Here is a 24,640-nt window from a genome sequence, read left to right as displayed (position 1 = left end):
GGGAACACCCCCCTATCCACATTGATGGATCAGTAGTGGAGAGGGTAGCAAGTTTTAAGTTCCTCGGCATACACATCACAGACAAACTGAATTGGTCCACTCACACAGACAGCATCGTGAAGAAGGCGCAGCAGCGCCTCTTCAACCTCAGGAGGCTGAAGAAATTCGGCTTGTCACCAAAAGCACTCACAAACTTCTACAGATGCACAATCGAGAGCATCCTGGCGGGCTGTATCACCGCCTGGTACGGCAACTGCTCCGCCCTCAACCGTAAGGCTCTCCAGAGGGTAGTGAGGTCTGCACAACGCATCACCGGGGGCAAACTACCTGCCCTCCAGGACACCTACACCACCCGATGTTACAGGAAGGCCATAAAGATCATCAAGGACATCAACCACCCGAACCACTGCCTGTTCACCCCGCTATCATCCAGAAGGCGAGGTCAGTACAGGTGCATCAAAGCTGGGACTGAGAGACTGAAAAACAGCTTCTATCTCAAGGCCATCAGACTGTTAAACAGCCACCACTAACATTGAGTGGCTGCTGCCAACACACTGTCATTGACACTGACCCAACTCCAGCCACTTTAATAATGGGAATTGATGGGAAATGATGTAAATATATCACTAGCCACTTTAAACAATGCTACCTTATATAATGTTACTTACCCTACATTATTCATCTCATATGCATATGTATATACTGTACTCTAGATCATCGACTGCATTCTTATGTCACTAGCCACTTTAACTATGCCACTTTGTTTACTTTGTCTACATACTCATCTCATATGTATATACTGTACTCGATACCATCTACTGTATGCTGCTCTGTACCATCACTCATTCATATATCCTTATGTTCATATTCCTTATCCCCTTACACTGTGTATAAGACAGTAGTTTTGGAATTGTTAGTTAGATTACTTGTTGGTTATCACTGCATTGTCGGAACTAGAAGCACAAGCATTTCGCTACACTCGCATTAACATCTGCTAACCATGTGTATGTGACAAATAAATTTGATTTGATTTGATTTAGGTAAATATGCACACACTATTGTTTTGAATGTGAAACCGGTATACAGACAAACCTGGTGGATCGAACCATTCTGGCTAGCAGGGTCCTCTTCTCCTCCAGGGTGAACTGCATGATGCCTGGCCTCTCAAACTTCTGTCTGATCCACTGGCACTGCTCCAGGTCATTAATGAACATGAACTCTACTCCAATGGACTGACAGTACGCCATCTAGAGGAGAGGAGAGGTCAGTGCGTCTGTGTGTGTGTGGGGAGTTTTTGTTGTAAGCAGTGAGTGTGTGCAATGCGTCGGATCTACCTCGAGGCGCTGTATGATCTCTCGGAGGGGCAGAGTGCTCTCGCTGCCCCCTATAAAGGTTGTGGTGGGGAGCCGGAACACCTTGTCCAGGTCGGACTCATCCAGACCATAGAACTCTGCCATTGTTACCATGTAGATGGGGGGGGGGGTATTAAAACATAATAGACAAATGGAGAGAGGAAGAGGTGATCAGAGAGTTAGAGAAACAGAAGGAAGGGTCATTTAAACATCAGAATGATACTCACTCAATATCAAAGTTATATAGACATCCTAAAAAGCACAACATTGATTGGTTAGTTTGACAGGGTTATTGCATTACACGAGATAGACGGGAGAGACAGAGCATATGAGAGAGGAAGAGGTAGAGCGAGAGAGAAAGAAAAAGCAAGAGGTGATGGTGAAATAACAATGTCAGCAGTAGGATGAAGAGGGGTGGTGGGGAGAGATGGAGGGGTGCAAATGCAAATACAAAATGGTGGCAGGGCGTGAACGTGAAAGGCTGTCTCAGAGTCAGCAGAGTCCCACTACAGTGCCTTCAGAATGTACTCATACCCCCTGACTTTTTTCACATTTTGTTGTGTTACAGCCTGAATTTAAAATAGATTCAATTGCAAATTTGTGTCTACACACAATAGCCCATAATGTCAAAGTGGAATTATGTTTATAAAAAAGTTTAGAAATTGGGCCTTGTTTCAGGAAACTAGGCATATGTCGCGCATCACTACTTCACAGGAGAGGAATTGGAACGTAAACATTTTTATCAAAATGCCTTTTTTGGCAGAAATGCCTTCTGAAACATAAACTTTCATGTGCCTTAATAACAAACTTGTATGCCATCTGTAAATACAAATAAAATGGTTAAATTACGAGCCTAGTTGGTTTAGCCATGGAAAAAGACAGGAACTTTCCCGCTAGCAATGATTGGCTGAGATAATGGATGGGCTGGACATGCCGAGAGATGCGTTTGGATCTCCACTTTCTGGAGGACCGAGTCTTGAAATCAGTGGAATGTCCGGTGGAAACAGAGCTAGCTAAGGAGATTCTGGTGTTTGATTGCAAATATGTGGAGGGAGTCAAAAAGTGAACACACAGAAGGCTGTTCTATAAAACACCTGTCTCCAGATTACATCAACTATCTGTGACAGAGAGAGACAAACTGTTCTATAAAACACCTGTCTCCAGATTACATCATCTATCTGTGACAGAGAGAGACAAACTGTTCTATAAAACACCTGTCTCCAGATTACATCATCTATCTGTGACAGAGAGAGACAAACTGTTCTATAAAACACCTGTCTCCAGATTACATCATCTATCTGTGACAGAGAGAGACAGGCTGTTCTATAAAACACCTGTCTCCAGATTACATCATCTATCTGTGACAGAGAGAGACAAGCTGTTCTATAAAACACCTGTCTCCAGATTACATCATCTATCTGTGACAGAGAGAGACAAACTGTTCTATAAAACACCTGTCTCCAGATTACATCATCTATCTGTGACAGAGAGAGACAGGCTGTTATATAAAACACCTGTCTCCAGATTACATCATCTATCTGTGACAGAGAGAGACAGGCTGTTATATAAAACACCTGTCTCCAGATTACATCATCTATCTGTGACAGAGAGAGACAAACTGTTCTATAAAACACCTGTCTCCAGATTACATCATCTATCTGTGACAGAGAGAGACAAACTGTTCTATAAAACACCTGTCTCCAGATTACATCATCTCTATATGACTACGACAGTCTATCTATCTACATTTTAAGATATTATATATTTCTAATTTTGTCAGAAAGTCATTTTCATTGCAAGTTAAAGCGTACTGTTAGCTAGCTAGCTAGCGCTAGCTGGCTGGCTGGCTCGCTAGCTAACGTTACTTGTGTGTAGTAATATTATTCGTATCGCAGAGCATTGCTAGTAATAGCCTAATGTTAGCCAACTATCTAACATTGAACCTAGTTGGTTAGCTTTAGCTACCTTCAGATTCATGCAAGGTAGTAACGTTATGAGTTGGGACTATGGTTAATTGTTTAGCTAGCTAGCTACATGTCTAAACAAAATACTCCACTATGCAAGTAACAATTTCACTGTCCCGTTTCCACCTTCTGTATCCTGTGCAATGTGACAAATACATTTTAATTTTGATATAGTGTGTGTTTACCAGAGACAATAATGTGAAGAACAACATGACCTGCACCAAAGTCAAATTAACGTTAGGCCAAAGAGACGGTGTTCAAGTTCTCTGGTAGAATTCCCTGATTTTATTTTAATCACACTCACAACCAAAAGCTATTTTCTGTAATTAGCTTGCCATTGCCTTGTAAATAATGATCTTATTGTGAGTTTATTTTCCTGAAATAATGAATACAAATGAGCTAAAGTTAAGACGTTGTCAGCTATATGATATGCTAACTGAACGCTAACTTAGTCTTGAAATCTTTGGTTGTTTAGCACAGAACGACCGTACTCACTCTGTTTAGCATATGGAGCCACATGTGAATCCTTAAAGAGATGGGTGGGACTAAGGCTTGAGCGGGTGTGAATGATGCTGAATGGGTGTAGACAAAGAAGAGCTGTCCAGTAGGTGTACCAAAACATTTTCTCAAAAGTGGGGTAACAAGTTTATCAACTTTCAACTATTTATTTATTTATTTTTTTCATTTTTTTTCCACCTTTATTTAACCAGGTAGGCTAGTTGAGAACAAGTTCTCATTTGCAACTGCGACCTGGCCAAGATAAAGCATAGCAGTGTGAACAGACAACACAGAGTTACACGTGGAGTAAACAATTAACAAGTCAATAACACAGTAGAAAAAAAGGGGAGTCTATGTACATTGTGTGCAAAAGGCATGAGGAGGTAGGCGAATAATTACAATTTTGCAGATTAACACTGGAGTGATAAATGATCAGATGGTCATGTACAGGTAGAGATATTGGTGTGCAAAAGAGCAGAAAAGTAAATAAATAAAAACAGTATGGGGATGAGGTAGGTGAAAATGGGTGGGCTATTTACCGATAGACTGTACAGCTGCAGCGATCGGTTAGCTGCTCAGATAGCAGATGTTTGAAGTTGGTGAGGGAGATAAGTCTCCAACTTCAGCGATTTTTGCAATTCGTAAAGCAGAATTACTTGCCCATTGTTCCTAATCTGTAGTGTCTGATATACCATGCTCTAGCTCTGAGTCTCTACTTTTATCCAATGTAAGATCTTTTATCCAATGTAAGATTGCTACATAAGATCGAATCGAACCGGTCGGTCACAATTAATTAAAAATTAAAAGGATGAAATGTCTTGAGTCAATAAGTATTCAACCCCTTTGTTATGGGAAGCCTAAATAGGTTCAGGAGTAAATCAAGATATATTAGTGTTTTATTTTTCATAATTTTCTTTACAAATGTTAGAAAGATCGTTAACATAAAATTACAATTAAATCCATTTTTAATCCCAATTTGTAACACAACAAAATGTGGAAAAAGTCAAGGGGTGTGAATACTTTCTGAAGACACTGTATGTCTGTCATGCTTGAGTGTGTAAAAGCCTAGGAGCATCGCTAGCATCAGTGCTGCACTGATGATCTAAACAGCTGTTTCTGTTATGTTAAAGTAACTGTCCAGTGTTTCCAGATTTCTATAACATATTACCTATGTTTATTTACCATATGATTGAAATAGTTTTCCTTCCAAAAGCAGCATTTAGGTGTTTGAATGGTGTGGGCGAACTGCGTACCCCTGACAACAGAATGGTGTAGGCATATACCCGACATTAAAAATATTCACGCGAGATGAGAACTTGTTCCTACCTGGTTAAATAAAGGTGAATATTCATGCGAGTTGACCGCTGATTGGCCAGCTCAGCCAATGAGCCAACACGACAGCGGGTTCTATTAGGAAATAGCAGGTATTTTTGAAACGGTCTGTTTGAGATACAAGTTTGAGGTGGGGTTTTTGAAATGTTTTTATTTTAATTGTATTATTATTTATGCTTTGGCCACAAATGCGAGTATAGGATGAGTCAACAACATTATTTGGGTAATGAGTTAACAGAATATAATTTTGTAGAAGATATATTTTCACTGGACAGTTACTTTAACAGAACGACTATAGGTCAAAGTCTATACTTTTAGCCAATACGTATATAATACACGTATTATTACAGAAGGAATCGTATAGCGTGTAGGTGCGTGTGTGTGATTTCCTATAGCGTGTAGATGTGTGTGTGTGATTTCCTATAGCGTGTAGATGTGTGTGTGTGATTTCCTATAGCGTGTAGGTGCGTGTGTGTGATTTCCTATAGCGTGTAGGTGTGTGTGTGTGATTTCCTAGTAGGTGTAGAAGTGTGTGTTTATGTGATTTCCTATAGCGTGTAGATGTGTGTGTGTGATTTCCTATAGCGTGTAGATGTGTGTGTGTGATTTCCTATAGCGTGTAGGTGTGTGTGTGTGATTTCCTATAGCGTGTAGGTGCGTGTGTGTGATTTCCTATAGCGTGTAGATGTGTGTGTGTGATTTCCTATAGCGTGTAGATGTGTGTGTGTGATTTCCTATAGCGTGTAGGTGCGTGTGTGTGATTTCCTATAGCGTGTAGGTGTGTGTGTGTGATTTCCTATAGCGTGTAGGTGTGTGTGTGTGATTTCCTAGTAGGTGTAGAAGTGTGTGTTTATGTGATTTCCTATAGCGTGTAGATGTGTGTGTGTGATTTCCTATAGCGTGTAGATGTGTGTGTGTGATTTCCTATAGCGTGTAGGTGTGTGTGTGTGATTTCCTATAGCGTGTAGGTGCGTGTGTGTGATTTCCTATAGCGTGTAGATGTGTGTGTGTGATTTCCTATAGCGTGTAGATGTGTGTGTGTGATTTCCTATAGCGTGTAGGTGCGTGTGTGTGATTTCCTATAGCGTGTAGGTGTGTGTGTGTGATTTCCTATAGCGTGTAGGTGTGTGTGTGTGATTTCCTAGTAGGTGTAGAAGTGTGTTTATGTGATTTCCTATAGCGTGTAGATGTGTGTGTGTGATTTCCTATAGCGTGTAGATGTGTGTGTGTGATTTCCTATAGCGTGTAGGTGTGTGTGTGTGATTTCCTATAGCGTGTAGGTGCGTGTGTGTGATTTCCTATAGCGTGTAGATGTGTGTGTGTGATTTCCTATAGCGTGTAGATGTGTGTGTGTGATTTCCTAGTAGGTGTAGATGTGTGTGTGTGATTTCCTATAGCGTGTAGATGTTTGTGTGTGATTTCCTATAGCGTGTAGGTGTGTGTGTGTGATTTCCTAGTAGGTGTAGATGTGTGTGTGTGATTTCCTATAGCGTGTAGATGTGTGTGTGTGATTTCCTATAGCGTGTAGATGTGTGTGTGTGATTTCCTATAGCGTGTAGATGTGTGTGTGTGATTTCCTATAGCGTGTAGGTGTGTGTGTGTGATTTCCTATAGCGTGTAGGTGTGTGTGTGTGATTTCCTAGTAGGTGTAGATGTGTGTGTGTGATTTCCTAGTAGGTGTCCCAGTAACAGTCCAAACCTCAATGGATTGACTCGGCACAGCCCAGAATGTCCTCAGACACACATGTGCATGTGTACACAGTAATGCTCAGTCTCTTTCTCTTTCTCTCTCACCCCCCCAGCTGGGCTCCTCCTAGGGCCAAACAGTATGTGCACGTGTACACAGTAATGCTCAGTCTCTTTCTCTTTCTCTCTCACCCCCCCAGCTGGGCTCCTCCTAGGGCCAAACAGTATGTGCACGTGTACACAGTAATGCTCAGTCTCTTTCTCTTTCTCTCTCACCCCCCCAGCTGGGCTCCTCCTAGGGCCAAACAGTATGTGCGCGTGTACACAGTAATGCTCAGTCTCTTTCTCTTTCTCTCTCACCCCCCCAGCTGGGCTCCTCCTAGGGCCAAACAGTATGTGCACGTGTACACAGTAATGCTCAGTCTCTTTCTCTCTCACCCCCCCAGCTGGGCTCCTCCTAGGGCCAAACAGTATGTGCACGTGTACACAGTAATGCTCAGTCTCTTTCTCTTTCTCTCTCACCCCCCCAGCTGGGCTCCTCCTAGGGCCAAACAGTATGTGCACGTGTACACAGTAATGCTCAGTCTCTTTCTCTTTCTCTCTCACCCCCAGCTGGGCTCCTCCTAGGGCCAAACAGTATGTGCACGTGTACACAGTAATGCTCAGTCTCTTTCTCTTTCTCTCTCACCCCCCCAGCTGGGCTCCTCCTAGGGCCAAACAGTATGTGTGCGTGTGCCAGCAACAGGTTGGCAAGGCGCCACTGGATCTGAGGTTCAGGTTCAGTCAGCCAGCTCACGGGGTTACTTAACAGGATTTGACCTAATAAAACACACACTATCACCCAGCGCACTCACACACGCACACACTATTCCCTAATATGACCTTGTGTTAATAAAAATTCAACAAGGCAGTATTCTCTAACACTCTGTCACTTGTTTTACTAGAGACTGGTGGGAATCCAGCCTAGCAGATTAAATCTAATCAAGTGAAAGTGTTGAGGCAGCCGGAGAGACATGTCTGCACAGCCTTCTCACTGACCCTGAGGTACACAGCCTTCTCACTGACCCTGAGGTACACAGCCTTCTCACTGACCCTGAGGTACACAGCCTTCTCACTGACCCTGAGGTACACAGCCTTCTCACTGACCCTGAGATACACAGCCTTCTCACTGACCCTGAGGTACACAGCCTTCTCACTGACCCTGAGGTACACAGCCTTCTCACTGACCCTGAGGTACACAGCCTTCTCACTGACCCTGAGGTACACAGCCTTCTCACTGACCCTGAGGTACACAGCCTTCTCACTGACCCTGAGGTACACAGCCTTCTCACTGACCCTGAGGTACACAGCCTTCTCACTGACCCTGAGGTACACAGCCTTCTCCCTGACCCTGAGGTACACAGCCTTCTCACTGACCCTGAGGTACACAGCCTTCTCACTGACCCTGAGGTACACAGCCTTCTCACTGACCCTGAGGTACACAGCCTTCTCACTGACCCTGAGGTACACAGCCTTCTCACTGACCCTGAGGTACACAGCCTTCTCCCTGACCCTGAGATACACAGCCTTCTCACTGACCCTGAGGTACACAGCCTTCTCACTGACCCTGAGGTACACAGCCTTCTCACTGACCCTGAGGTACACAGCCTTCTCACTGACCCTGAGATACACAGCCTTCTCACTGACCCTGAGGTACACAGCCTTCTCACTGACCCTGAGATACACAGCCTTCTCACTGACCCTGAGGTACACAGCCTTCTCACTGACCCTGAGATACACAGCCTTCTCACTGACCCTGAGGTACACAGCCTTCTCACTGACCCTGAGGTACACAGCCTTCTCACTGACCCTGAGGTACACAGCCTTCTCACTGACCCTGAGGTACACAGCCTTCTCACTGACCCTGAGGTACACAGCCTTCTCACTGACCCTGAGGTACACAGCCTTCTCACTGACCCTGAGGTACACAGCCTTCTCACTAAACTTGAGGTACACAGCCTTCTCACTGACCCTGAGGTACACAGCCTTCTCACTGACCCTGAGGTACACAGCCTTCTCACTGACCCTGAGGTACACAGCCTTCTCACTGACCCTGAGGTACACAGCCTTCTCACTGACCCTGAGGTACACAGCCTTCTCACTGACCCTGAGATACACAGCCTTCTCACTGACCCTGAGATACACAGCCTTCTCACTGACCCTGAGGACACACATTTACATTTTAGTCATTTAGCAGACGCTCTAATCCAAAGCGACTTCAAGGAGCAATTAGGGTTTCGTGCCTTACTCAAGGGCACATGGACAGATTTTTCACCTAGCCGGCTTAGAGATTCGAACCAGCAACCTTTCGACTATTGGCCCAATGCTATTAATCGTGATTACTTCAGGAAAAGAAACTTGGCATTACTTTTCTTCGACAATAAACTGCACACAGAGCAACCGAGAGATAAAAGAAGAGATAAAAACTAGGGAACTATCCTACCATCACTCATCAGTGGGACTTGGGAAATATCACATGAAAGCTACAGAGAAATCCTTAGGTCCAGTTCGAAAACCAATACTGTGACCTGATCCCTAGGCCCTTGCTTCTCCATCTGAGAGCGTAGTCTTAGGGGCATAGACAACAAGTACGTAGAGACAGGGCCATGGTATGGGTTTGGAACCAGGCCGCAGCAGCAGAGCTATAGCAGAGCTAAAAAGGAAGTAAAGGATCCTGTATATTGTAGTCTAGGGGCTGTGTCCATACCTTCAGCAGTAAGATCATACAGGCGCTCTTTATACCCAGAGAGGTCTGGGGGACACAGAGAGAGACACACACACATATGGGTTAGTGGAACGTACACACAAAGAGTTTGGTGACACACACACACGCACACACAAACACACACACACGCACAAACACACACACACGCACGCACGAACACACACACACACACATATTCTGGTGCACACCCACAGATGTCTCTCAAACCCACACACAAACCCATTGCCCTGTTGACATCAGCTAAAAGTGACAGCCAGTCAGTCAGCCAGTCAGACACACTACTGAAGCTCAACAATACCAGTTTGAGTCACACAGAACCAAAGGATAAGCCTTTGAAGAACCCTTTTCCGTTCCAGGTAGAACCCTGTTGAGATTCATGTAGAACCAATTACACAGAGGGTTCTACATGGAACCCAAAAGAGATGTAAAATGAGTTATCCTATGGACAGTCAAAGAACCCTTTTGGAACCCTTTTTTCTAAGAGTGCAGAAGATAAATCTAGGACCCCAACACCACTTAGCAATCGGCCTACTGTAAATTCCATGTAATCACATTTTTTTAAACTAAAACTTAAAACTTAACTTAACTTTAAAACTTTTAATCTATCTAACCCTTTCAGTACACACGCATATGCACTCACACATGCACACACACTCTCAGTGACCATTTTCTGTCAGAGATCATAACCTAGAGATTACCCAGGCAGGAGGAAGGGGGGATTAGATAACAGTATGCCTGGAAGTTAGTGATGCACCGATATGACATTTTTGGCCGATACCGATATCAGATATTTTCCTTGCCAAAAAAACCTGATAACCGATAATCGATATTTAAAATTTTAGCTGCGTTTTAAGCATTCTAGTACAGTTAAATAGTTAACACACACACACATGGACGCAGCGGTCTAATGCACTGCATCTCAGTGCAAGATGCGTCACTACAGTCCCTGGTTCGAATCCAGGCTGTATCACATCCGGCCGTGATTGGCCCAGCGTCGTCCGGGTTTGGTCGGGGTAGCCATCATTGTAAATAAGAATTTGTTCTTAACTGACTTGCCTAGTTAAATAAAGGTTACACACACACACACACACACACACACACACACACACACACACACACACACACACAGACCAAATAGTTATTTTGTTGGCATGTCCCCATTACCAGTAAAACATCATCAAAACCTATTTCTTTCACTTACTTGCTGTGCTGTTTCATTGTTCATTTGTTCAGTCGTTTCATTCTCAACCAGGATTTCTCATACTATGGAATGTCGTTTGGATGCCGTGTCAAATAAGCTTGCTGACCAATCAGGACCTGAATATGACTGTAGGTCACATAATAATTTAACGCGTATATAACATTTTTACGTATTTATTACACAATGATTAGACTATCACTCATATTCCATATGTCAAAACGATTCATCCATACGTATGCTATGATGCTGGGAAAGTTGTCTCGTGCATCTACAGTGCTGGTCATAAAAAAAGCTAACTAGCTGATGGATGCAAACAATGTTCTTCCCCAAAAACATAGCAAAACATCATAATCTGTTTCAGTAGCTATAGTTACCTAGCTAACTATATAGCTAGGTGTCATCATCTAAAATAACCCTAATTTATAAGACAATTCGTATTTGATTCATGTCGGGGGTCGAACCCATCTATGTGAAGCAGGCCACAATAAGTATTAGCATAATAGTGGACTTTGCGGTTAAGCCTTCAAAATAAAAGTGTCATTGACAGTGATGCAAATGAATACAAATAGTAGAATTATGCCATAATTGAATAGATCATGCTAAACGAGGTTGGAATGTTATATAAAATCAACAAAAGACAATCATTTCTTAATTTCACAAACATCTGTTGTAATCACACTGGATGTATTATACTTTAGAATTGCATTGTGGGCCATACTTATTTCACTGTACAGCCTTACCTATGAATTGTGGATCAATGACATGGGGTATCAGTCTACTCAGTGACACCCAGAGAACATTAGTGTCGTAGCTCTTATTGCGGGACTCTGAAACAACTGTTAATTGAGCCACATTTATTGAGGAAAAACAATACTGCGTGGATGTTTTGGAGTCTGATAACTCTGAGGAGGATGTTGGGAAAAATATCTTGTGTATTGAGTAGACTGATACCCCATTTCATTGATCCCCAATCGTTAGGTAAAACTGTACAGTGCAATATGAATGTCAACACACACAATAGGCTGACTGGGGAGGTGATTTCATCCCGCGATAAGAACTACAAAAGGGATGAAGAATATGTACATAAAAATATATTAATGGTACAGAACGGCATAGGCAAGATGGTATCGAGTACAGTATATACATATGAGATGAGTAATGTAGGGTATTATAAACATTATATTAAGTCGTATTGTTTAAAGTGGCCAGTGATACATTTTTAACATCCATTTTTCCATTATTAAAGTGGCTGGGGTTGAGTCAGTATGTTGGCAGCAGCCACTCAATGTTAGTGGTGGTCTGATGGCAACAGTCTGATGGCCTTGAGATAGAAGCAGTTTTTCAGTCTCTCGGTCCCTGCTTTGATGCACCTGTACTGACTTCGCCTTCTGGATGATAGTGGGGTGAACAGGCAGTGGCTCGGGTGGTTGTTGTCCTTGATGATTTTTATGGCCTTCCTGTGTCATCGGGTGGTGTAGGTGTCCTGGAGGGCAGGTAGTTTGCCCCCGGTGATGCGTTGTGCAGACCTCACTACCCTCTGGAGAGCCTTACGGTTGTGGACGGAGCAGTTGCCGTACCAGGCGGTGATACAGCCCGACAGGATGCTCTCGATTGTGCATCTGTAAAAGTTTGTGAGTGCTTTTGGTGACAAACCGGATTTCTTCAGCCTCCTGAGGTTGAAGAGGCGCTGCTGTGCCTTCTTCACCACACTGTCTGTGTGGGTGGACCAATTCAGTTTGTCCGTGATGTGTACGCCGAGGAACTTAAAACTTACTACCCTCTCCACTACTGTTCCATCGATGTGGATAGGGGGGTGTTCCCTCTGCTGTTTCCTGAAGTCCACGATCATCTCCTTTGTTTTGTTGACGTTGAGTGTGAGGTTATTTTCCTGACACCACACTCCGAGGGCCCTCACCTCCTCCCTGTAGGCCATCTCGTCATTGTTTGTAATCAAGCCTACCACTGTAGTGTCATCTGCAAACTTGATGATTGAGTTGGAGGCGTGCATGGCCACGCAGTCATGGGAGTACAGGAGAGGGCTCAGAACGCACCCTTGTGGGGACCTAGTGTTGAGGATCAGCGGGGTGGAGATGTAGTTACCTACCCTCACCACCTGGGGGCGGCCCGTCAGGAAGTCCAGTACCCAGATGCACAGGGCGGGGTCGAGACCCAGGGTCTCGAGCTTGATGACGAGTTTAGAGGGTACTATGGTGTTAAATGCTGAGCAGTAGTCGATGAACAGCATTCTCACATAGGTATTCCTCTTGTCCAGATGGGTTAGGGCAGTGTGCAGTGGGGTTGCGATTGCATCGTCTGTGGACCTATTGGGGCAGTAAGCAAATTGGAGTGGGTCTAGGGTGTCAGGTAGGGTGGAGGTGATATGGTCCTTGAGTAGTCTCTCAAAGCACTTCATGATGACGGAAGTGAGGACGGTAGTCGTTTATCTCAGGTACCTTAGCTTTCTTGGGAACAGGAATAATGGTGGCCTTTGTGAAGCATGTGGGAACAGCAGACTGGGATAAGGATTGCTTGAATATGTCCGTAAACACACCAGCCAGCTGGTCTGCGCATGCTCTGAGGACGTGGCTGGGGATGCCGTCTGGGCCTGCAGCCTTGCGAGGGTTAACACGTTTAAGTGTTTTAGTCATGTCAGCTGCAGTGAAGGAGAGTCCACAGGTTTTGGTAGCGGGCCATGTCAGTGGCACTGTATTGTCCTCAAAGCGAGCAAAGAAGTTGTTTAGTCTGTCTGGGAGCAAGACATCCTGGTCTGCGACGGGGCTGGTTTTCCTTTTGTAATCCGTGATTGACTGTAGACCCTGCCACATACTTCTTGTGTCTGAGCTGTTGAATTGCGACTCTACTTTGTCTCTATACTGACGCTTTAACTTGTTTGATTGCCTTGCGGAGGGATTAGCTACACTGTTGGGTAATCGGTCATGTTTCCGGTCACCTTGACTTTGTTAAAAGCAGTGGTTTGCGCTTTCAGTTTCGTGCGAATGCTGCCATCAATCCACGGTTTCTGGTTGGGGAATGTTATAATAGTCGCTGTGGGTACGACATCCCCGATGCACTTGCTAATAAACTCGCTCACCGAATCAGCGTATTCGTCAATGTTGTTGTTTGACGCAATGCGGAACATATCCCAATCCACGTGATCGAAGCAGTCTTGAAGCATGGAATCAGATTGGTCGGACCAGCGTTGAACAGACCAGAGCGTGGGAGCTTCCTGTTTTAGTCTCTGTCTATAGGCAGGGAGCAACAAAATGGAATCCTGGTCAGCTTCTAACGAAAGGAGGGCGGGGGAGGGCCTTATATGCGTCGCGGAAGTTAGAATAACAATGATCCAGGGTTTTACCAGCCCTGGTAGCACAATCGATATGCTGATAGAATTTAGGGAGTCTTGTTTTCAGATTAGCCTTGTTAAAATCCCCAGCTACAATGAATGCAGCATCTGGATATGTGGTTTCCAGTTTACATAGAGTCAAATAAAGTGAATTCAGGGCCATCGATGTGTCTGCTTGGGGGGTAATATATGCGGCTGTGATTATGATCAATGAGAATTCTCTTGGTAGATAATGCGGTCGACATTTGATTATGAGGAATTCTAAAATCAGGTGAACAGAAGGACTTGAGTTCCTGTATGTTGTTATGATCACACCACGTCTCGTTAATCATAAGGCATACACCCCCCCGCCCCTCTTCTTACCAGAAATATGCTTCTTTCTGTCGGCGCGATGCGTGAAGAAACCAGCTGGCTGTACCAACTCCGATAGCGTGTCTTGAGTGAGCCATGTTTCCGTGAAGCAAAGAACATTACAGCCGCTTATGTCTCTCTGGAATGCTACTCTTGCTCGGATTTCATCAACCTTGTTGTCAAGAGACTGCACATTGGCGAGTAGTATGCTCGGGAACGGTGCGCGATGTGCCCGTCTCCGGAGTCTTCCAGAAGACCGCTTCGTCTGCCTCTTTTACGGCGTCGTTGTCTTGGTTCGCCGGCTGGGATCCAGTCCATTGTCCTGGGTGGTGGGCAAAACAGAGGATCCGCTTGGGGAAAGTCGTATTCCTGGTCGTAATGATGGTGAGTTGACGTTGCTTTTATATTCAGTAGTTCCTCCCGACTGTATGAAATAAAACCTAAGATTACCTGGGGTACCCGGTCCGATCGAGCTTGACTAGCCAGGTGAAGCTAGCTGGCTGCTTATAACGTTAGCTTTGGGAACAGGGTTAAGTAGCTGGCTAGCTATTTATTTTCATGAACTGAAGTTCAATTTCAATAGGTGAACAACAAATGGCTACTTTGCTAATACTCACAAGGATTCCTAAATTATTGCTAAGAAAAATGAAAATGACTGCAGTTTCTACTGGTCATTGTTTTCAGGTTGGTTGTATTGGTGCTAGCTAGGTACCAGGCTAAAGCTAGCTACCCCAGAAGTTGCAGTTGAACAAATAATGCTTTATTACCAACGCGGTATTGTAAACACATCGTTCGTAGCTGGTGTTTGCTTGTTTGCATAGTATGTCGTGAAGCTAATAGCAGTGACGCTATTACTGTGTAACTCTGGTAGGGCAACGTGTACCGGTGCTTGACCAGCTGTGAAAGCCAACATCACCCACGACAGAGAACGGTTGATTGTCAAGGGCAACGAATCCCATTATCTTGGCATTATTGGATTTCGCCTTTGAGTTGCCTCGCTGAAATGTTATTTATCTTTCAATTGACTGCTGGACTTGTTGAATGCTCGATCCATACAGCAGACATTGTGGGCTAGGTTAGGGATGCTGTGTTGTACTGCTGGACTTGTTGACTGCTCGATCCACACAGCAGACATTGTGGGCTAGGTTAGGGATGCTGTGTTGTACTGCTGGACTTGTTGACTGCTCGATCCATACAGCAGACATTGTGGGCTAGGTTAGGAATGCTGTGTTGTACTGCTGGACTTGTTGACTGCTCGATCCACACAGCAGACATTGTGGGCTAGGTTAGGAATGCTGTGTTGTACTGTTGGACTTGTTGACTGCTCGATCCACACAGCAGACATTGTGGACTAGGTTAGGGATGCTGTGTTGTACTGCATTGTGGACTGTGTTGTAGGTTAGGGATGCTGTGTTGTACTGCTGGACTTGTTGACTGCTCGATCCATACAGCAGACATTATGGGCTGGTTAGGAATGTTGTGTTGCACGTGTAGTGCAAAATTTTACGGGCGTCATTACGTCATCTACCCACGTTATATAGGTATGCACGTCAGCTTTGACTGGCCGATACCGATGTTGCCATTTTTAGCTAATATCGGCTGATTCTGATATGTTCACCGATATATTGTGCATCCCTACTGGAGACATAACTGGATTAACAGTGCGACAATCTGACTTTGTGCCCTAAATGTGAGTGAGAATGAATGAAACAAAATGGCGGCATGCAATATTTACCCATGGCATATGCAACACTAGCACAGACAAATATATAGTTTACTATACTGCGAGAAGAAGCAGCATGTGTGTTATAGTACACGCTAAGGAAATGACATAGTTGGGTGACAGGCTGGTGACAGGTGGGTTAAACCATGTGGAGGGTGAGGATAGGGGTGTGGGTTAGGGTTAGATACAGTATGTGGCGACAGACTATATTTAAGGCCTAAAACCTGTCAGTCTCAATTACCCCTTAACCCTTCCCCTCCTCTCCTCACCCAGTTTGTCATTGGAAGTGATGATGTCAGAGGGGGGAGGGCCTGGGTCGATGGCAGCCATGATGCCCAGAGGGTCCAGCTGTGCCACGTGGTGACCCCGAATCTACAGGGGGGCAAGGGGCAAGTTCGGAAGAAGGGAGGGGACAAATTCAAATATGAAAAATAAACGAAACCTCAAAAGATAGCAGAGGGGAGGAAAGAAAAATCAAAAAGAGGTGAAAGACAAAATAAATCCAGAAAGCAAGAGGGAGGGAAAAAGAGACAAAGATAAAGAATAAACAAAGGGAGAACAGAGGAAGAAGAAAGTAAGACAATCAATCAGAAAGGTTAAAAAATTAGTAGCTTAATCAGAGTTGGCACACACACGGCAGCGAGGCGAGGCAGGCGGGTGCACGTTTCTCACCAACTTTTTTCAAGCCCACCATTACTGGGGCCTCATCAAAGTCTACAACACTGATGTCCAGAGGGTCCAGCTTGGCTATGTGGTGCCCCCGCACCTAGACACATACAGTGCAATGACACTCAGCGTGTGTGTGTGTATGATATAAGGTGCATAAGTGTGTGTGTGTTCAGAGGAACCTCCTAAACACAGGTATTACACTCAGTGTGTCAGTGTGTGTGTGTGTACAGTACCTGGTATGCTCGTACAAGCGACTGTACAGCCAGATGGTCCTCCACCAGCTTCTCCACGTTAGGTTGCACCCCGACCATCGCCTGGGCGTTAGCCAATCCCAGAGCAGCACCACCCAGACGAGGAGGGCTCTGATAGGCTGCGCCTGGTGGCGCCCCCGCATTGGCATTCCGGAAGAAAATATCCCATGACTGCAGAGTGAGAGAGAGAGAGAGAGAGAGAGAGAGAGAGAGAGAGAGAGAGAGAGAGACAAAAGAACGACAAAAGAACAGAAAGAGGGCTTGGTTAGAAAACCATCAATCCAGGTATGCCAGGTATTTACCAACAAATGACATGGTAATATGGTAATTACACAGTAAAAACCTATGAATTACTTTTGCTTCTTTGGGATTCATTTAAAACCTAGCACCACTACAAGACACCATTTGGTACCAGGTAGTTACCAACTGCATTGCCTAATATTATCTATTGATCTTAGGTCGCCAAGCCAACGTTAAAGAGCAACTGACCCTAAAAAACAACTTCTCATTTAGACAACAACCTATGTGGTATCGATATGAGTCAGAAACAAAAACTCAGCAAAAAAAAGAAACGTCCTCTCACTGTCAACTGTGTTTATTTTCAGAAACTTAACATGTGTAAATATTTGTATGAACATAAGATTCAACAACTGAGACAAAAACTGAACAAGTTCCACAGACATGTGACTAACAGAAATGGAATAATGTGTCCCTGAACAAGGGGGGGGGTAAAATCAAAAGTAACAGTCAGTATCTGCTGTGGCCACCAGCTGCATTAAGTACTGCAGTGCATCTCCTCCTCATGGACTACACCAGATTTGCCAGTTGTTGCTGTGAGATGTTACCCCACTTTTCCACCAAGGCACCTGCAAGTTCCCGGACATTTCACCCTCCGATCCAACAGGTCCCAGACGTGCTCAATGGCATTGAGATCTGGGCTCTTCGCTGACCATGGCAGAACACTGACAGTCCTGTTTTGCAGGAAATCACGCACAGATTGTGCAGTATGGCTGGTGGCATTATCATGCTGGAGGGTCATGTCAGGATGAGCCTGCAGGAAGGGTAACACATGAGGGAGGAGGATGTCTTCCCTGTTAACGCACAGTGTTGAGATTGCCTGCAATGACAACAAGCTCAGTCCGATGATGCTGTGACACAATGCCCCAGACAATGATGGACCCTCCACCTCCAAATCGATCCCGCTCCAGAGTACAGGCCTCGGTGTAACGCTCATTCCATCGATGATAAACGCGAATCCAACCATCTCCCCTGGTGAGACAAAATTGCAACTCCTCAGCGAAGAGCACTTTTTGCCAGTCCTGTCTGGTCTAGCGACGGTGGGTTTGTGCCCATAGGCCACGTTGTTGCCGGTGATGTCTGGTGAGGACCTGCCTTACAACAGGCCTACAAGCCCTCAGTACAGCCTCCCTCAGCCTATTACGGACAGTCTGAGCACTGATGAAGGGATTGTGTGTTTCTGGTGTAACTCAGGCAGTTGATGTTGCCATCCTGTACCTGTTCCGCAGGTGTGATGTCCGGATGTACCGATCCTGTGCAGGTATTGTTACACGTGGTCTGCCACTGCGAGGATGATCAGCTGTCCGTCCTGTCTCCCTGTAGCGCTGTCTTAGGCATCTCACAGTACGGACATTGCAATTTATTGCCCTGGCCACATCTGCAGTCCTCATTCCTCCTTGCAGCATGCCTAAAGCACGTTCACGCAGATGAGCAGGGACCCTGGGCATCTTTCTTTTGGTGTTTTTCAGAGTCAGTAGAAAGCCCTCTTTAGTGTCCTAAGTTTTCATAATTGTGACCTTAATTGCCTACCGTCTGTAAGCTGTTAGTGTCTTAACGACCATTCCACAGGTGCATGTTCATTAATTGTTTATGGTTCATTGAACAAGCAGGGAAACGGTGTTTAAACCCTTTACAATGTTGATCTGTGAAGTTATTTAGATTCTTATGAATTGTCTTTGAAAGACACTTCTGGAAAACACGTCAGAGTCCTAAAAAAGGGACATTTATTTTTTTGCTGAGTTTATATTCTACTGTCAAATTTGACTACAAAGTAGAAATAGGATAATTTTGGTCATCAAGTCAGTCTCGTCCAACACATTGTTTTGTAAGACTTCTGGTCGTGACTGCATCACAACACAAATGAAGGTTGGGTTTGTTTCTATCCACAGCTGGCAGCACACAACAAATCATCAATTTGGAAATCATCTTTGGATATCCATATTGGGCTAGTTAGGGACCTTAGGTGAATTACACAATATACATGGGACAATATGTTACAATTTCAAGGACTTAAAAACCTTAAACGAACTATAAATTGTTGAAATGCATATGTAGAATAGTGGAAATTCACTTCCTCTGAGGAATACAGAGAATTTGTGTAGAGGGTCTATTCCCCTAATATATGTACTACCTGACTCCATAATTATTTGAAGGCTATAAGCCCATAATTGTATCCAGTGGGTATAGCCAAGGTTGAGAGACAGAATATTATAAGACGCATGTGCCTAGGTATACCGTTATGCAATTATTAAGAGGCAAGGGAACAAAGAGCTAATATTGTGCAATCAGTAGCAGTCCTAACATTCAATTATTGAGTGAACCCTCAGCTCAGAGATGCACAGTTAGAAGACTACGGTTTGTATCCATTTAAAAAATAAACAGATTTATTACAGTTACGCAATAAGAATACAGGTAACAAATGGTACATACCAGAAATCTTCACAATGAAAATAAAAGTCTTTAACAGCATAGACAATTCACCACTATGACATCCACTATGACATATATCAGGGGGTCGGTTTACCAATGACTCCATGATCAACGTTTAAACCAGCTTTTATTCTTCCAAGAGCGCCAAATCGCAGTATCTCCCATAATCTAATTAACATCACTTTGCACTTTGTATGGCTCAAAACATCGTCAGGAAATCAAAACACACATTCTTGGATATAACTATTTTCTAAATTATAGCTCCACTTTGAACTATGGGCTGTCCAACGAACAGAACACTAGCCCGGGAAGGGGAAACACCCTCGGTCGGACTCGTGAACTATGCGCTGTCCAACGAACAGAACACTAGCCCGGGAAGGGGAAACACCCTCAGTCGGACTCGTGAACTATGGGCTGTCCAACGAACAGAACACTAGCCCGGGAAGGGGAAACACCCTTGGTCGGACTCGTGAACTATGCGCTGTCCAACGAACAGAACACTAGCCCGGGAAGGGGAAACACCCTCGGTCGGACTCGTGAACTATGGGCTGTCCAACGAACAGAACACTAGCCCGGGAAGGGGAAACACCCTCGGTCGGACTCGTGAACTATGGGCTGTCCAACGAACAGAACACTAGCCCGGGAAGGGGAAACACCCTCGGTCGGACTCGTGAACTACGGGCTGTCCAACGAACAGAACACTAGCCCGGGAAGGGGAAACACCCTCGGTCGGACTCGTGAACTATGCGGTGTCCAACGAACAGAACACTAGCCCGGGAAGGGGAAACACCCTCGGTCGGACTCGTGAACTATGCCCTGTCCAACGAACAGAACACTAGCCCGGGAAGGGGAAACACCCTCGGTCGGACTCGTGAACTATGCGCTGTCCAACGAACAGAACACTAGCCCGGGAAGGGGAAACACCCTCGGTCGGACTCGTGAACTATGGGCTGTCCAACGAACAGAACACTAGCCCGGGAAGGGGAAACACCCTCGGTCGGACTCGTGAACTATGGGCTGTCCAACGAACAGAACACTAGCCCGGGAAGGGGAAACACCCTCGGTCGGACTCGTGAACTATGCGCTGTCCAACGAACAGAACACTAGCCCGGAAGGGGAAACACCCTCGGTCGGACTCGTGAACTATGGGCTGTCCAACGAACAGAACACTAGCCCGGGAAGGGGAAACACCCTCGGTCGGACTCGTGAACTATGCGCTGTCCAACGAACAGAACACTAGCCCGGAAGGGGAAACACCTCGGTCGGACTCGTGAACTATGCGCTGTCCAACGAACAGAACACTAGCCCGGGAAGGGGAAACACCCTCGGTCGGACTCGTGAACTATGGGCTGTCCAACGAACAGAACACTAGACCGGGAAGGGGAAACACCCTCGGTCGGACTCGTGAACTATGCGCTGTCCAACGAACAGAACACTAGCCCGGGAAGGGGAAACACCCTCGGTCGGACTCGTGAACTATGCGCTGTCCAACGAACAGAACACTAGCCCGGGAAGGGGAAACACCCTCGGTCGGACTCGTGAACTATGCGCTGTCCAACGAACAGAACACTAGCCCGGAAGGGGAAACACCCTCGGTCGGACTCGTGAACTATGCGCTGTCCAACGAACAGAACACTAGCCCGGGAAGGGGAAACACCCTCGGTCGGACTCGTGAACTATGCGCTGTCCAACGAACAGAACACTAGCCCGGGAAGGGGAAACACCCTCGGTCGGACTCGTGAACTCTGCGCTGTCCAACGAACAGAACACTAGCCCGGGAAGGGGAAACACCCTCGGTCGGACTCGTGAACTATGGGCTGTCCAACGAACAGAACACTAGCCCGGGAAGGGGAAACACCCTCGGTCGGACTCGTGAACTATGCGCTGTCCAACGAACAGAACACTAGCCCGGGAAGGGGAAACACCCTCGGTCGGACTCGTGAACTATGCGCTGTCCAACGAACAGAACACTAGCCCGGGAAGGGGAAACACCCTCGGTCGGACTCGTGAACTATGCGCTGTCCAACGAACAGAACACTAGCCCGGGAAGGGGAAACACCCTCGGTCGGACTCGTGAACTATGCGCTGTCCAACGAACAGAACACTAGCCCGGAAGGGGAAACACCAACGAACAGAACACTCGGTCGGGACTCGTGAACTATGCGCTGTCCAACGAACAGAACACTAGCCCGGGAAGGGGAAACACCTCGGTCGGACTCGTGAACTATGCGCTGTCCAACGAACAGAACACTAGCCCGGGAAGGGGAAACACCCTCGGTCGGACTCGTGAACTATGCGCTGTCCAACGAACAGAACACTAGCCCGGGAAGGGGAAACACCCTCGGTCGGAACACTCCCGTGAACTATGCGCTGTCCAACGAACAGAACACTAGCCCGGGAAGGGGAAACACCCTCGGTCGGACTCGTGAACTATGCGCTGTCCAACGAACAGAACACTAGCCCGGGAAGGGGAAACACCCTCGGTCGGACTCGTGAACTATGCGCTGTCCAACGAACAGAACAACAGTTTTTCTGTAACAATAAATCCATATCACTTAGAGTACAATGAAATATATAAAAATTCATAGGTCTTTATGAACTCCTGAAACAATCCAAACATGACAATGACAAACATGACCTCTCCTGTCTACAGTGACCCTCGGACTTCTGTGGGAATGTCTCCTGTCTACAGTGACCCTAGGACTTCTGTGGGAATGTCTCCTGTCTACAGTGACCCTGTAACACTTCTGTGGGAATGTCTCCTGTCAATAAACAGTGACCCTAGGACTTCTGTGGGAATGTCTCCTGTCTACAGTGACCCTCGGACTTCTGTGGGAATGTCTCCTGTCTACAGTGACCCTAGGACTTCTGTGGGAATGTCTCCTGTCTACAGTGACCCTAGGACTTCTGTGGGAATGTCTCCTGTCTACAGTGACCCTAGGACTTCTGTGGGAATGTCTCCTGGCTACAGTGACCCTAGGACTTCTGTGGGAATGTCTCCTGTCTACAGTGACCCTAGGACTTCTGTGGGAATGTCTCCTGTCTACAGTGACCCTATAACTTCTCTGGGAATGTCTCCTGTCTACAGTGACCCTAGGACTTCTGTGGGAATGTCTCCTGTCTACAGTGACCCTGGGACTTCTGTGGGAATGTCTCCTGTCTACAGTGACCCTAGGACTTCTGTGGGAATGTCTCCTGTCTACAGTGACCCTAGGACTTCTGTGGGAATGTCTCCTGGCTACAGTGACCCTAGGACTTCTGTGGGAATGTCTCCTGTCTACAGTGACCCTAGGACTTCTGTGGGAATGTCTCCTGTCTACAGTGACCCTAGGACTTCTGTGGGAATGTCTCTTCATTGAGATTGCCAAAGATGGTCAGTCATTCTACCAATGCCATAAATTGTGATTGTCATCATTCTGGGCTTTGGCGCCAGCAAGTCGCTTGATGCATCTTCATCACTGGCCTTCATCATCGTTCACGGTCTATATTTTTCCACTACACATGAATAAATATTGAAAGCATTTAAAATATTTACAAAATGTTGTATCATTTCCCTAACTAGCCACAGAGATAGGCTATCGAAAGTCAAACCAACTCGTCTGGTCGCACACCAGCTAGCTGAAGCTAATTGGCTAAATAATTTAGCTAACTCTGCCACCTGTGAGCAGACACAAGAGACACCCATATCAAACCACACCCCAAAACCAACTTACGTTTGAATTCAGTCATGGTTGCTAGCATTTCCTAATGAACCAAATCTAAAATGAGGTCAAAGGAGGAAGTGCAATTGCCCTTTAAACTAATTTAACACAAGGGGAGAAAACAAACAATATTCATTTAGTGCATTTCTCTTTTGGATGTGACCCATACCATATCAGTCACAGTGAGTGCTTTTGAATAAGTTTTGCAAAATTTGCATTTTAATCTGATCAAAACGCTATCATTGAGCCAAAAACTACTCTACAATATACAAATCTTGATGTACAATAACATGCAGTTACACGCTCATTCAATCTGTCACACCAGCCTTCGCTTTGCCCAGCTCAGGCGTTCGGCATCGCCGGCCTTCTAGCTTCTGCCGAACCTGGTGCCAATCTCCCCTATATCACTGTATATAAACTCCCTCTGTCATTTGTCTTTGTCGGTGATGCCGAAAACAAAGGGGTCAGCGAGGTAAAATGGAGTCCTTAGAGAAAGAAAGAACAAGATGATTGTCAGGAGTAGTGCAGTATTATCTTAAGGAGACATATACTTGGAAAAAGAGAGGGATGAGGTCTAAGAGAGAGAGGGAAGAAGAGGGTCGGATAAAAATGGTGGGAAAAAGGGAGATGGTTTGTTAAAGAAGAACGGTAGAAAGTGTAAGCAGAGTGAGCTGAAGACAGGAGGAGAAATGGAAGTGAATGAGGGTGAAGTATCGGAGGTGGTAGGTGTGGTGAAGTTAACGGAGACCGAGGAATGCATCGAGGGTCAGGAAAAAGATGAGTCTGTGACAGTAGGAGTGAAGTTTACGGAAAAAGTGGACTCTTGCCTTTTTGGCTGATCCATTTGTGGTTTCACGGTGGGTGAAAAAAAGAGTTGAGTAATGTGGAATCGATGAGGGTAACCAGAAGTGGTCTAGTAATAATTGTTTGTGTTTCTGTTGGTCAGAGGGAGAAGGCGCTCAGAGTAAAACCAATTGGGGCAAGAAAAGTGAATAGTTTCGCTCTCAAGAAAAGGGCCCCAATGAAAGGAGTGATAACTGGGGTAGCAGTAGATATAAAACTTTACCAGCTGAGGGGA

General features: G+C 45.5%; 1 protein-coding gene across 5 annotated transcripts in view; it reads right to left on the bottom strand.

The window, feature by feature from the left end:
* LOC115147132 (2-oxoglutarate dehydrogenase complex component E1-like) overlaps positions 1-24,640 on the bottom strand; it is a 61,998-nt gene that overhangs the window by 16,748 nt on the left and 20,610 nt on the right. For 2 of the 5 annotated variants that reach the window (XM_029689158.2, XM_029689159.2), the window contains exons 3-7: positions 17,117-17,305; positions 16,484-16,586; positions 9,579-9,623; positions 1,335-1,450; positions 1,093-1,247 (exon numbers count right to left, since the gene is read on the bottom strand). In XM_029689158.2, coding sequence (XP_029545018.1) covers positions 1,093-1,247; positions 1,335-1,450; positions 9,579-9,623; positions 16,484-16,586; positions 17,117-17,305 — 608 coding nt within the window. Of the gene's footprint in view, positions 1-1,092; positions 1,248-1,334; positions 1,451-9,578; positions 9,624-16,483; positions 16,587-16,886; positions 16,981-17,116; positions 17,306-24,640 lie in introns of those variants that run through there. The other 3 variants (XM_029689162.2, XM_029689161.2, XM_029689160.2) reach the window with 3 other exon arrangements.

The sequence above is a fragment of the Oncorhynchus nerka genome, linkage group LG19 (genome assembly GCF_034236695.1).
Source record: "Oncorhynchus nerka isolate Pitt River linkage group LG19, Oner_Uvic_2.0, whole genome shotgun sequence".
NCBI lineage: Eukaryota > Metazoa > Chordata > Actinopteri > Salmoniformes > Salmonidae > Oncorhynchus > Oncorhynchus nerka.
The sequence above is the reverse complement of the archived record's forward strand: the minus strand, read 5'-3'. Positions and strand labels throughout refer to the sequence as shown.